The sequence below is a fragment of the Vigna unguiculata genome, chromosome 9, assembly GCF_037176805.1.
Source record: "Vigna unguiculata cultivar grain cowpea cultivar isolate G323 ecotype 2 chromosome 9, ASM3717680v1, whole genome shotgun sequence".
In the NCBI taxonomy this organism is placed as follows: domain Eukaryota; kingdom Viridiplantae; phylum Streptophyta; class Magnoliopsida; order Fabales; family Fabaceae; genus Vigna; species Vigna unguiculata.
In genome coordinates this window covers 35,906,481-35,921,236 of record NC_140800.1, presented here as the reverse complement: position 1 = coordinate 35,921,236, position 14,756 = coordinate 35,906,481, and the positions used below count along the sequence as shown (strand labels likewise).

Here is a 14,756-nt window from a genome sequence, read left to right as displayed (position 1 = left end):
GAAGATAAAAAGATGAACTAAAAAAATGCAAGAGAATAAGTAAACATTGCATTGGAAACCCATGCCAACCAAAACAAGACCATGCATGCAAGTGATTAATCATGTGGGAATGTGCTCAAGACCTAACCCAGTTTATTTAAATCTCATTATTGTTGGAATATTGCATTTACAGGTTTTTAAATTATGTTCGAAATATTTTTTAGATAAAGTAATTCCTTTGGAGTTATTATCTTATTTAGTAAAGATATATTGTATAATAAATAATATTTACATTTTATTTCTTCCAAATCTATGAACTAAATAATTTTGTAAATACAATAGTTATATAAATTAATTATATGAATCAAATTAACATTAAGATGTAAAAAATAAAAGTTAATTTGGTTTCAATATGAATAATATAACTATAAAAATAATACTATGAAAAAAGGTCACCTGAGTTTTATTTAAAGATGATTTTTAAAAGAAAAAAAATAGAAAGATTATAAATATAAATTAAATGTTTATCTTTTATTCATTCATTTTTTTTTCTTTTTTGAACTCAAATTTGTTGAACTCTATAATTTTAGAGAATAATTGGATTAATATTGTGTTGTCAAATTTAATTACATAGGAGCCTGTGAGATAATGAACAATATACATTATATTAAAGTTGAGTTTTTGAGTATGTAATTCAATTCCTATTAAAGAGCGTATCTTTTTCTTCTTCTCTTTAGGTGGTTTGTTAAACAAAATGTTACTAAAGCATACCTTTCTTTTTATTCGTAATATTATAACAATGTAATCCAATATATATATATATATATATATATATATATATATATAATATTATTTATGGACTTATACGTTATATCTATATAAATATTTAACATGAGATTTAAATTCGAGATTATTGATTGAAATAAAATAATATCTGTGTTTAACAATATATTTATTAAAAATAAAAATGAATAAAATCTATAATAATTGTTTGAATTGAAGATAATAATTAACATATTAACATATACTTATAAATGTGAAAAAATAAATAAAGTGATTTATAATAATAAATTTAAGGTGCATGTTCCGAAACTTATTAGTCATATGCCTCGTATTGTAATAGGGGACAAGGTGAGCAAGTTGACAAATAGAAGTGGCAACCAATACCTTTCGTACCAAACTTATCAAAGATAAAGCTCTTCAATACTTCACAACAATATAGTTTAGCAACATTAAACTATGAATTAATCGTATATTAATATAAAATTATTTGATATCTGATTTTTATAAATTAAAATTAATAGAATATATTTTTAAAAACATATTAAAATATAAATTTTTTTATCATTTATTATTATTATTACTATTATTCAATTTTAAATTAATTTAACATTATAATTTAATGATTAAATGAATAAAATTTAGTTTTTATCTAAAAGAATGATTTATCGAAATGAAATACGTCAAACAAAATTTTCTTATCAGGAATTAGTGTTTCTCACCAATTAACATCTAATCGTTTTCTTTTTAAAATTTCTAATCATTTCTCTTTGAAATCACTAGTGTTTCCTTAACATTAATAAGTGTTTCTCACTAATTAACATGTAATTGTTTTCTTTTCAAATTTTATAATCATTTCTCTTTGAAACTCATGTAATCAATGTTTCAATAACATTTATTATATATTACATAAGCAAAGTTTATTAACATTAACATAATTAACATAAAATACGTACATTATATATAGTATTATATTATAATAATTCATACCATTTTTATTTTTATTATAGACTAAATTATTAATTTAGTTCTTTAAGTCTTTCATTCATTCTGATTTTTATATTTTTTTACTCAATTAAATTTAAATATTTATCAAATGGAATCAATGTGACATTAATATCATTTTATAGGTAATATAGAACAAGAATGAATTATAAACAAATGAGATTAATGGAGATCATATTGATTCTATATAATAAATATTGGAACTCTATTAAGTTAAAAATAAATATAAAAACCAAAACAAATTAAAAATATAAATGCAGAAACTAAATTATTAATTAAATTTTGATTATAGAAACAAAAGGTCGAAAACTATTTTAAATTAATCAAATGATATATTTGATCCAATCAATTATTATGAATGGTAATGACTTTTTATTAATTAATAATTATTGAATATTTTAATTATGTGAAAAAATATATAATTAATCAAATTCATTATTATTATTGTAAGGTCATCTAAGAGGAAATGGTCTTTAAAAGTGGATTTTGATCATTTTATTAACAAAACTTGAGTTTATAAATAGAAAAATAAGTTACTCATCCTTCTAAAATTATTTTTTTTCTTTGGCCTACTCATGTGATTGACCATCAACCATCAAAGTATGTCATAAGAGTCCCAACAACAAGAAGTGCTACTTGATCAAAATATTACATAGAGTAAATTCATTTATTATCCTTTTTTTTTAATTTGTTTGGTAATTTATTGCATGTGATTTTTAAGGACTCAAGATGAATCAATTGCATGTGAGGGTTGTTAGGATTGCATCCTATGTAATTAGAGGTATGTAGAAGTAGTGGAGCCCTTTGTGTTACTAACTCGTAGTAAGGTAAACTAGTAAATTATAATATTATTAGATATGATAAGTATGTGATTAATGTTTGGATGAGAAGATATTAGTTGTAATGTGTGATTTAGTATATTGACCTTTTAAATTTTTGAGTTAAAGATGTGTTGAGGAATATAAATTTGTGAACTATGTTAAGGGATCTGAGTTATAGTGTATTCAATTGGTTAATTTGTATTATCTGAAAATATTTTGATTTAAATTATACTATTTTGATGCTAGAAAAGAGTAAAAATAACTCAAATAAACCAATGGACCAATCATATATATATATATATATATATATGATCGATTGTTTGAGATGAGAAATATGATTTATAAATTGTGTGGATGGTGAAGGTATGGTGACTTCCAAGGAATAAGTACTATATTGAGTTGATTGTATGGTGTATTGAATGGTGATTTGATGAGATTATCTTAACTCTCCTAGTATCCAACTCACATAGAAAAAAAGATATCTACTAGTGATAATTGAGGGAGATTCCTATAATCAGATGCTTCAGTAAGAGACATGATCGAACCATGTAATACACCATAGTTAGCTGGTCATACTTGAAGGTGGCCTTGATCATAGTTTATTGCTTCGAGGGAACAAGAGATAGTATGACATGTGTAGAATCTTTGAGTCTACTCAATATATATATCTTTCAAAAGTAGAGTCAAATGTCTAAGTTGTCATAGCCTTGTGAGTTAAACTAGTTTAAGTTATTTTTTATGTCAGTGAGGACATGAGTTATATTAGACATTTGATTCTTATTGGATGATATTATTGATGGGTTGTGGTGATGAACATTGTATATATGAAGATATAAGATAAATAGATTTTACTTTATGTGATCATTTAATGTATATGGTACAGCACAATTTCACTAGCTTATCTTGTACTATGTTTTGATAGTGGTTTGTCCACCTATTATAATTGTATCTTGTATGTGATCATATGAGATAGTGAGATAAATAATGTTATGTTTAGAGAATAGGTGTTGCTATTTATATAATTTTTGTAGTGTATAAATCTTTCTCGTTAATAGAGTTTTATAAATTATATGTTTTGAAGTTTAACTATGATTTCTCATAAATGACAGCTACTTATATATTTGTTTATGTTCATTATCTATTATGTAAGAATATAATTAGTAATATTTCTAATTAAAGTCATTACAATAATAAATTAATCAAAGGAAATATTTGAAATGATCAATTAATACCTGTAGTAATAATTTTGAGACTGGCGTTCTTTTTAGATATAAATATATGTTTTTAATTCCTACAAATATAACTTCATATATTTCTGTTCTTGCAAAAATATATATTAGCTTTTGCTCTATCACACTTTTTTAACTATTTTATTTTACTTTTTATTAACTTAGACTCACATTTAAAATTTTCAATTAAATGCTAAGCCCACTTTCTGCAAGAACTCTAATGAGCTTGAGGAATAAAATAATATGAATGATTAGAGTTTGGGATGAAAGGAGGAGTGGTTGCAGTGAAGAGTTATTTGTCTTGATATAATGATGATGATGATGGTGTATATAAGGAGTGGTCCCATATGAATATTTTGCTTCCAAAGGCCATGCCAGTAATGCAATCGGAAGCAGTTTATGATTTTTGAGATGCTCAAGTACTGCAAGTACAGCAATGGATGAGTTAAGTATGTAAAACCCAACTCCTTAATCAGACGCCAATATCACCTGTTTGCTCAGAAATGTATCCTAACATTCGGACATTTGGAATCAAATCAAACCCCAATAATGCACTAAGTATTCAATTATTCAACATACAATAATGGTAGTTTTGATCTGCAAGGGATCAGTGAACAAGGCAAAGAGGAAACTAAAGCGATTTGATGTTGCCATGTTATGCTTAATAATTACAAAAAGGAAAATATTAACTATACTTGAATGTCAATTGACGAAGTTGACAACCTTATTAAATTAGAGGTAAATGATTGTGTAATGAGTTATATATTGAACCCTTGACTCTGCCTTCCTTACCCCTAAAACTATGCCTGCAAATCTGTGTATTAACACCATATACTATTCGAAATGGCAATGGTCACAAAGGAGCACATCATGTGTGAATTCATTGCTAGAACTTCTACAAAGCAATATGGGGTGGTCAACATTTCATTACATTAGTCGGCACAGATTTAAACTATACGCAAAATCATCATTTTCAAACTCTGCTAAAGGATAAACTAATCATACTTTATTACTAACAAGATAACAATTTCACATTAATCAATACCAAAAGGAAAACTAAATTATCCCAACATGGTTTTACTTAAGTATAATTATGCAGTGCTAATGGTGGTTTAATGAAAGTGCTTGTGCTGGTTTTGGACAAAAATGAGGTCAGCCATAGTGTTTGACTCGGTCAGCCACAGATCTGTTATGAATTGCTATATTTTAGCTTTATGTACAGAGTATATAAATCAAATAAATCACAAAAGTTTCTTCAAGTAATGTATATTTTATATTTTTAAGAATCAAAATCCTAACATGATTAGCAATATGATTATGTTTTAATTAAGAAAATACATTTGATAATTAATATGATGCATCACCTGAAAAGTGAAGGCCTTTGTTGTAGACTTGTAGGCTAAAACACGCAGTAACTCCCAAAGCAAGCATTGACATATGAAATTTTAATTAAATGTATCACCGTCTGTGACCTAATTCTAACGGCTGCTTACTTTTAAAGGGAACATATACTATTGGTTGATATCCAACTATGTATCCAATAAGGTGGGAAGTTTTGCTATAAATAGCTATAGGTACTTCCCACCCAAACCACAGCACAAAACAACACTTGTTATTATCTCTTTCCCTCTCTCACACTTCCACTCTATCACTTTTCCTCACTTTTCTGCACCTTCTCATCTAATGGCAATTCCAGTGATTGATTTTTCAAAGCTGAATGGAGAAGAAAGAGCCAAAACTATGGCTCAGATTGCAAATGGCTGTGAAGAGTGGGGATTTTTTCAGGTACTTACTTACACTGTTTATGTTTCAAAGAATGGTTCCTATGATGTTTAAAACATGTTTATGCATATCAAAACTCATGCTTTGTGTTACAGTTGGTCAACCACGGCATTCCAGAGGAACTCCTTGAGAGGGTGAAGAAGGTTGCCTCTGAGTTTTATAAGCTGGAAAGAGAGGAGAATTTCAAGAAGTCTACATCAGTGAAGCTACTGAGTGATTTAGCTGAAAAGAAGGACAGTGAAAAGCAGGAGTATGTGGATTGGGAGGACGTTATCACTCTCCTTGATGATAACGAGTGGCCAGAAAAAACACCAGGCTTCAGGTATATATAAATAAAGCAATTCAACAGTTCTTCATACTTCAACAAAGTCAAACAAAAACCAAAAAAAAAAAAAAAAGTCGAACATCACATAAAAAATTATATTTCATACAAGGTATAATTTCATGCACACTCCCTTGTCACATATACTTTCTCTTATGTTCTTTTGTACAAGTTGAAGAAAATTGGAGTAAATCAGAAATCAATCCATCTTACTCTTAAAATTGGTCATTTCAGCAAACATATAGATGACATGAAATTTGAAAACCATGGAGAACGACCATAGAACATACCGATTGGGTGGTGTCATGTCACGAAACAATAGGTAGAGCTTCGTGATGATTGCATAACTGAATTTTGACATGGATGACAGGGAAACCATGGCGGAATATCGGTGCGAGTTGAAGAAATTGGCAGAGAGGGTGATGGAGGTGATGGATGAGAATCTGGGGTTACCCAAAGGATACATGAAGAAGGCACTGAACGGTGGAGAAGGAGAGGGTGCATTCTTTGGCACCAAGGTGAGCCACTACCCTCCATGTCCCAATCCAGAGCTTGTGAAAGGTCTGCGAGCTCACACTGATGCAGGAGGTGTCATCCTTCTGTTCCAAGATGACAAGGTTGGTGGCCTTCAGATGCTGAAAGATGGGCAATGGATTGATGTGCAGCCTCTGGAAAATGCCATTGTGATCAACACTGGTGATCAGATTGAGGTCCTCAGCAATGGAAGGTACAAGAGTTGTTGGCACAGGGTTTTGGCCACTCCAGATGGGAACAGAAGATCCATTGCCTCCTTCTATAACCCTTCATTCAAGGCCACCATTTGTCCTGCACCTCAACTCGTGGAAAAACAAGACCAACAACTGGATCACACTTATCCTAAGTTTGTTTTTGGTGACTACATGTCTGTCTATGCTGAGCAGAAGTTCCTTCCAAAGGAACCCAGGTTCCGGGCTGTTAGGGCCATGTGAAGAACCAACCCACTTGCTTTCTGCATAAAAAATACATTTGCTCCTCCCCCACTTTTTCTTTTCTTTCCTATAAACTTCATATTTTCTTTTGTTTTCGGGTTTTGATACCATAACATATGCTTGATAGTGGCAAAGAATACCATTTGGTTATCATTCTCCACAATCGAAAATCACCATGGGTATTTAGTATTCCCTTTTCTAGAATTTCATGGGGGGAACTAGTGTGTATCCATCTGTGCTTGCATGGTACAATAGTTCTATTAGATGAATTCTACTATAAAGTTGTCCATCATAAATTTCTCTTTCTTCTTTCCTTTTGTATATACTGTTGTTGTTTCGGTTATTATCCACTAAATCATCTCCATATCCTGTTATATTTCCCAAAAAAACATACCCTTAAAAGGACAACCACGGAGCGGTTATCTTTCTTTTTTTCTTAACGCAATCAATCACTTTTTAAGTTTAAGTTTTGGGACAGGTAACTGAAGCTTACCCACTGGCATGCTATGGAAATATCGAAGTATACATTTTCCTTTTCGTTAGCGAAGCATCATAACATAATAAAATTTATAATTGATTCAAGTTACACCCTTTTGCTTGTTGAGTAGACAAATACAGATTTTATAGGTCATCAAAAACTTTTAAATCGTAAAATCTTCACTATAAAATTGCAGAATACTTTGACATAGTTAGTGTAAATCCAGTTAGTTGACAGAAACTGTAACCCTGGATTTTTCTTCTTCCCAAAAGTGAGGCCATTGTTACACAAACATGTACATAATATCGCAGAATTTATGTTTACCGGTTTGTTAAAATAGAGAGAAAAATCCGAGGAGAACGTGAATAGGGATCAGGGAAGAGTCTAGAACAGTACGCCTGTGTTATTTATATTAAAATGAGGCTAAAGTGCAGCAAAATAGTAATAGTAACTCAACTACTCTATATATAGAGTATAATAATGAGAAAAAAGAAGCCCAATGGTGAACTTCGAAACGCAACAGTGAACTGCTTCTGAGATCAATTTACAGCTTTAAATGTCAATACATATCATCTTGCGACAATAGTATGCATGAGAAGCCAATGTTAAAATAATGCAGTAACTAGCACTCTAGTAAAGTTGTGTAATCCTAACGTATAATCTGTACAGGTGAAGAAAGCATCTTCGCTCTTCACTTTCATATGCTTTACAGAGCCTTTTGATCAAGCCTTTCATTCCAATTTAGGCAGCGAATTAAGCTATGAAACCAATCTCCTGTTTGATCAAACTTGTTAACTGTTGGAAGTGGATACTGACTCATAGATATTCGTACTGAATCTCCTCTTGAAAGTTGCTGCCTTCTCTTTCCATCAAATGAAACCCAGGCATTGCTTCTTGCATCCTGTGGAATCTGTGAGCAATAAACTCCTGTCACTCATATTCTAATCACGAAATCTTAAATTAATTAGTTAACCCCTCAATTCCAAATCATACAAAATAAATTATGTCCCTAAATTTGTTGATCGCAATTACCATGTGACCTTAACCATGTAGCTTTTTTCAATACATATCTGAGACAACTTAGCATATCTGAAGAGGAACATTTTTTTGGCAAAGATGCATCATAAGCAATTAATCATACAACTTTATAACTAACTTCACCTTCAATTCAAGTTGTGCAGAGTCTGGAAGTATGACTGGTCTAAATGAGAGCGAATGTGGACAGATTGGGGTAAACAGCATGCAAGGAACATTTGGATGGACCTGCAGTTTATTTTTTTCATTAGAAAAACTTATCGATGAAAACAATTAATTCAGGCCGATTTCATACTGTTACAGAGTAGATACCATGCCACTAGAAGATTTGTGCACAAATAGAATTTAAGAATTTATATTCACGGAAAGGAACCCACACAAGACTACATCTATGAGGTTTATATGCTAACTAAAACTCTGAACACAAACTCTTTGGATAGTTACATGATTGCATCTTCAGAGTCCCTTTTTTCGATCGATGTTCACTATTCTACTTTCCACATGATAGAAGCCACATGCAAAAGGAAAAGTAAAAATAAGAACATTTTCTTTATAATGTAAGTATAGACTGCATGAAACTTCTTTTGGGAAAGGTTCCAGAAGGAAGAAGGGCGGCCTCTACTTAAAATTGTTCTTTATTTTACAAAACGAGGACAAACCCAAAAGGTGGGTTTGAAGTAGAGGGGGACTGTGTCTTGGTGCAGTTATCTGCAACTCGCTCAGCTTTGTCAAATGTCAATCACCAACATTCCGAAGAATGTAAGAAAAGATTGTTTATTACAACTTAATTAATATCACGAGTTCCAGTTTTCTTAGAACAAATAATGATTCTCATAGGATTTCTAATCTGCCTGCTGTAAATAGGAGCTAATTTAGGATAGAATCTCCCTGTATATATTCAGAATATATTTGTAATTATTAGGATAAATTTTATCTTTCCTATTTTGTCCATATTTCCCTTGATAACTTTAGTTTCCATATTTCCTTTTATAAGTTTGGCCGACAAACAGGGATTAGTTTTCATATTTCCTTTAGCCAATAAATAGGGACTAAAAATTTGACTAAAAAATCATTCACAATATCCTCTTGCCAAGTCTGCCACTTACAGAGCAATGCACTGAAATTAGGAAGAAGACGTGTCAGTACAATGTTCACCATTTACTGAGGGTAGAAAGAGCAGGTTAGGAAATATTGCTTGAACCAATAATAGCCAATGTTTGTAAGCACAGTTTATCAGGATTAGAAATAATAACCGTTTATCCAGGGAAGGAGTAAATTGGTCATATTCCTAGCCAACATGGAACATTTTAACATCCAAATCATTCCAAGGGAAAGATGTAAGCCAGTAATTCTATTTAATTTAGTAAAAATACAGCTCAAACCATGCTCCTAAAGAAATCTCGCTCAACCTTACCATGGAACCTCCAGCAGCTGTAGAATAGGCAGTGCTTCCAGTAGGGGTGGCCACAATGACTCCATCAGCTTGTACCTGAAAGACATGACAATGATCGTATAGAATGAATGACACTGCTTTCTAAAGGTGTTTAAAGATACTGAAAGCTCTCATCACCAAATATAAAAGACAGAAATTTGGTGTGCAAATAACAATAACATAATCAAACATGCCTTGGTTATAAGTCTACCATGTTCATAACATTCAATCTTTGACAGGTATGGATTAGAACCCCGATCAACAACAACCTCATTGAGAATATCAAATACTTTCCCTGGTGCAGCTTTACCCTTACGAAAAATTTCACATCGGAGACGCATTCTGAGAGTGATGTACACTCCATCTTGTGCACAATTACCATGGATAATTTGTTGTAAGTCCTGCTTGTAGTCTTCAAACTAGAAACAGAAAAAAGAATAGCAGTCAAACACATGACCCAAAAAGATACCAACATTTCTTTATGGTGAAATAAATGATGGATTTGAAAGGCGTACATTATGAGAAGTCAGGAAACCAAGAGAACCAAGGTTAAATGACACAACAGGGGGTACAGCACCTCTGAACAGATTCGAAGCATGCAGTATAACACCATCTCCCCCCAAACAAGCTACAAAATCCACTTTCTCGTGTAGATCACTGAACCAGAGGTATTAGATATACTAATCAACAATTTAATGAAACACAAATTTTATATAGTGGGAAAAGGTAAAGTTGTTACACATAAATTCACAAACTCATGTACCAAGTATCTTGACTATAGAAGGTCTGGACAAATCCAAACCCAGGAATGCTTGCAAATATATCATGCACATCTGGTTCCACAAGTACATTCATTTTCTCTTGGTAATACAGAAAAGAAGCAACCTGCAGATTAGTTACCAAAACTAGTTATAAGAAATTCAGAACAAATATATAGTTCCCAAAAGGATCACTAAGTACAAATTCTGTCAGAATACCAAATTAAGCTAATAATAACATTACCCAATCCCCAGTTCATACATTCACTAAAAGATTTATTTCCCCAGTTCATACAGAGACGTGTTGGGCTGAAAGTGTGTACTTAGACACCATGGAGATTAGTTTACCCATGGTAGACTTGGTTCACTTCTTGTAGACTCGGTTCACTAGTGGTAGACTCACGAGATAAAGTTTGAGTTACTGAGTCTGTGATTGGGCACAAAGTCGACATGAAATGTTTTTATTCACGTTTTGAAAACCCACATTGTAAAGAACAATAGGTTGGGTCAGAGATTCTCCAAATAGAAAGCATACCTCCATTTTGTGCTTCATCTCTAGCCACCACCACTTCACGTCACATATTTGGTGCCATTCACGTCTTCTCTACACCTTGTTCCCCAATGTCATCATGTCACCTTTGTGAAAAGCATATATAGTCGCATCTTCTCTGCACAATGTCTTCGACCGCCGTTGTGTGGCTCTTCCCCAACATTGTTCTCTTCTCTAACAAGTCACGTCTAATCTCTCCAAAGAGATGAGAGTGTTCTTCCCACTCACCACATATTTCCTATTGTCCATTTTCTGTTTTTTATTTTATTTTTCTTTATGTTGGATCTATTTTGTTAATTGCTAATGTTTTTTCTTTTTTTTTCCTATTTCATGTTTAGTTGCAAAAGTTTTACAATGTCTGAAAGTGGAACTGGTTCAAATTATTATGATCCCAATATAGAAGCACTTCACTTCCTAGACTTAGAAAAATGTTGTAGGAAATAGGACATATGTTGTTGGATGGCAATAAAGATGATGGATGATCTTGGAGATGACGTCATTAGAGGATTGGAGACCAAAAAATTTAAGATATTTTTCCACTTTTAGTAATTTAATTGTCATGGCCTTAAGAATGTATGTGTTATAATTATATGAACTTATTTATTTGGTGTGGTTTGAACTTATACAGTAGTCGTGTGCTAAGCTTAGCTATTTTAGAATCTCAAAACTATTGTTTACTATTTTGATTAATTATGGTGTTATTTTTTATATGAGGTACACTATCAAGAGTTTACGAGTTGGGTCTATGAGCCGAATCTACAAGTTGAGTCTACATAGCTCCCACGAGCTTATGTAGACTCTCCTGATAACCTTGATTAAGCCTATATAAAGGAGTTTGGGCCTAAATGAATCTCCACATACTTATGATTCTTCACACTAGTGGAAAAACGAATATGCAAGGTTGAGCAAAGATATAATTAAAGAGTACATATGAAAGGAACGTCAATGCTTGACAAATATGATGCTAAATCATTGTTAAATAAATTGTTGTCACTAAGCTCCTTCCTTCATAGTGTCATAGCATATATGCTGAGCCCACCTCTATTTGCCTCTCCCCTCCCCACTAAACTCCTCTATGTAACCAAAACACAAATTCAAACCTAAACTTCATTGTTAGAAACTTTGGTATCTGGGCCATTGGAAACAAAACAAAAACTATTTTGAATGGCTTGAATGATTCCTAGAGGTGGAAAGAAAAGGAAAATATTACCTGTCTAGCTTCTTCCATGAGATGCTCTCCTGGCTTTTTCAACAGTAAAACAGTCTTTGGCGTAGATTTCCACAATAGCATCTGTTGCTGGGTGCTGGGATGAGTAAAGGCTAAAGAGGATTCACTCACCCTCTCTCTTGCACAAGAAAATCCATCTGTTCGTACTAAGAACATCTCTGCTTTCTTCCTTGACTGCACCCTTACCACCCCAGTTGATGATGCACACATGTCTCCTTCAATAAGCCCCAAGTCTTGATCTCGTAAGGCTAACCTAGCCTTATCTTTATCATCTCCTGTCCTTCGGGAGTTAGTATTCACATTATCAATATCACTGTTCACAGCGGTAGAGATATTGGCATCAGCCCTGTAGTTCCTTTCCCCCTCACTATACCCATTAAATGTTGTCCTAGCAGAACGGGAATTATTCATACTCTCTAATTTCCAACCGCTACCAACTGTGTGATGTGACCGAGCTGACCCATTGGAACTTTTCACTCGGCCCACAATTTTAGGTTCAGAGCTCCTTGAGTCTGGCAGACATTCCACCCTTTTAACCTGATAACTGAAATAAGAGGGTTTTGACATTTTCCTACTTCCCAAAAATGTGGACATATCCTTTTTGGAAAAGATATCAAAAGGAGGAATTTGAGCTTCCAAAGGGTTAGTTTTACCGGAGAAACTTGGAAAAGATCCTTCCCCAGAAGCACCAGTGGCTTGTGATGAGGCCCTACTATCAGGATTAAGTTGACTTATGCCCCCATTGCTTTTTGTTTTTTCATCATTCGTCTTCAAAGAGTTACGTGAGTCAAATGAGGCAGAAGAACCATGTGTTGCACCCTCTCGTAGCAAATTGGTATCCTTTTCCTGGAAGGACCCCTTGGCAATCATTGAGTCCTCCATTTTTCCAGATCCATTTGTGTAATCTGATAACACGACATTGGAAATAACTGCTTGATTAGAAACAAGCTGTGATGTAGTACGAGTAATGTACTGCCTCCATCTAGAGACCATGGCAGATGTTCTCCAAATTCCTTCCTTGCTATGAAGATAAATTGGTCTTTTACTGCAATCTGAAACATAAGATGCAAACCTCTCAACCTGTTCCATGGTAGGTGCAGTCCCATCTTTAACAGGGATCCTGACCAACTCAATACTTCCAGATGAAATAGCATCATACACAGCTGCTTGATAGAAGCTATCTTTTACATCTTCTTCTCTGAGGTCTATGATGGTCTTATATCCTTTATCAAGTAACCACTTTAGACCTTCTTCCGTTACCTGCCCACCTGTCCAAAAAGCTGCTTCAGATTCTTTGGATTCCATGTCCTCTATGGGAGTGTTTAAACACACAGGACTCCAATTCGCAAACAGCAAAGGACATGGACATTCCTCCCCACGAGGAAAGCCAGAATCATAGCACAGATTCTTCAGTCTCTGAAGTTTCCTCCACACATCCAAGTTCCGATCATCACCAGGAACTAAATAGTTCTCAAGAGCAACATGCAAGCTCTCACAACACTTCTTCATCTCGCTCCTGAAAAGGGCAAGTGGGGGAAGTGTATCCTCCATCGCACCAACCTCTGCAGCACGAAAGGGAGTCACAATGGATGATCTTCCAGAAAGAAGATCCCGCCTCCCACTATTCACAAGGGCCACAATGCATCCAAGGACAGATACTATTTTATCCTCTAGAAGCCGTTTCTCGTCAGACGGAACCTCATAGGAAACACTACATTCGCCAGTGATCGGGTTACACAAGGCATCCATTAAAGCAGAATGAAGCCTTTCAGAATTCCTAAAGATCCTACAATATGCCTCCACTTCAGCAATATCACCAGGAAATGGACCCATCCAAGGCAACCGCGAAGGAACATGCGATTGAACGGAATTCAAACACTGCAAAATGCAAACAAAAAGATTTAATTTTTTTAAACAAAGTAATATCACTGCATGGCAACAAAACTTTGCAACGGTGAATTCATGAATGAATATAAACCCTTAATTTGAAAACGACGATTTATTCACAGAACACAATTGGGTAGTCAAATATTTATGTTTTGTTAACACTTAAACTTTGTGAATAAGTGGAAAGATTAAAGGAGTGAGTGAAAGAGTGAAAGAAACCTGGGAGTGAGAATGAAATCCGAAATTGGAGAAAGAATTGGAAAGTTGAGCAGTGAGAAGGTGTGTGTTCCTTCGAAATTGGAAGCGGAAAGCCAACAGTTTAGTGTTGTCAATGCCAGAGAACACAGACACGACGGTCGGAGTAACCCGTTCGACGGAGAAAACCATGTGGCACGTGCAGGCAGTGCGAGCCGTCATGGAACTTCAATAACAGAAACAACCGAAGAAGCACTTTGAGAATGAGAATATTTGGGTTTGTGTGTCCTTTTCTTTGATTTTGATG

The 14,756-nt window shown here is 33.5% G+C and overlaps 2 protein-coding genes across 3 annotated transcripts; one reads left to right on the top strand and one right to left on the bottom strand.

The window, feature by feature from the left end:
- Nucleotides 1–5,334: 5,334 nt before the first annotated feature.
- On the top strand, nucleotides 5,335–7,182 carry LOC114163926 (2-oxoglutarate (2OG) and Fe(II)-dependent oxygenase superfamily protein). The gene is made up of 3 exons (XM_028048318.2): nucleotides 5,335–5,599; nucleotides 5,692–5,918; nucleotides 6,289–7,182. Exons 1-3 carry the CDS (start codon nucleotides 5,498–5,500, stop codon nucleotides 6,884–6,886), a joined length of 927 nt encoding a protein of 308 aa, XP_027904119.1. The 5' UTR covers nucleotides 5,335–5,497; the 3' UTR covers nucleotides 6,887–7,182.
- A 663-nt stretch (nucleotides 7,183–7,845) lies between these two features.
- On the bottom strand, nucleotides 7,846–14,756 carry NADK2 (NAD kinase 2). Of its 2 annotated transcripts, XM_028048317.2 has the most exons (8): nucleotides 14,474–14,756; nucleotides 12,350–14,245; nucleotides 10,595–10,716; nucleotides 10,347–10,488; nucleotides 10,026–10,250; nucleotides 9,814–9,888; nucleotides 8,526–8,627; nucleotides 7,846–8,274 (listed from the first exon to the last, which is right to left on the bottom strand). In XM_028048317.2, exons 1-8 carry the CDS (start codon nucleotides 14,669–14,671, stop codon nucleotides 8,071–8,073), a joined length of 2,964 nt encoding a protein of 987 aa, XP_027904118.1. In that variant the 5' UTR covers nucleotides 14,672–14,756; the 3' UTR covers nucleotides 7,846–8,070. The 2 variants fall into 2 exon arrangements, 1 of the variants encoding a protein (XP_027904118.1); XR_003599449.2 differs by lacking the exon at nucleotides 7,846–8,274 and having other exon boundaries at nucleotides 10,043–10,250.

Excerpts from the sequence above, each read along its gene's own strand:
- LOC114163926 (XM_028048318.2), top strand. The coding sequence starts at position 5,498 with ATGGCAATTCCAGTGATTGATTTTTCAAAGCTGAATGGAGAAGAAAGA. Across the intron at positions 5,600-5,691 it reads AAGAGTGGGGATTTTTTCAG|TTGGTCAACCACGGCATTCC; the intron begins GTACTTACTTAC and ends TTTGTGTTACAG. Across the intron at positions 5,919-6,288 it reads GAAAAAACACCAGGCTTCAG|GGAAACCATGGCGGAATATC; the intron begins GTATATATAAAT and ends CATGGATGACAG.
- NADK2 (XM_028048317.2), bottom strand. The coding sequence starts at position 14,671 with ATGACGGCTCGCACTGCCTGCACGTGCCACATGGTTTTCTCCGTCGAA. Across the intron at positions 9,889-10,025 it reads ATGGTAGACTTATAACCAAG|GTACAAGCTGATGGAGTCAT; the intron begins GCATGTTTGATT and ends CATGTCTTTCAG. Across the intron at positions 8,275-8,525 it reads CTGCACAACTTGAATTGAAG|ATTCCACAGGATGCAAGAAG; the intron begins GTGAAGTTAGTT and ends TATTGCTCACAG.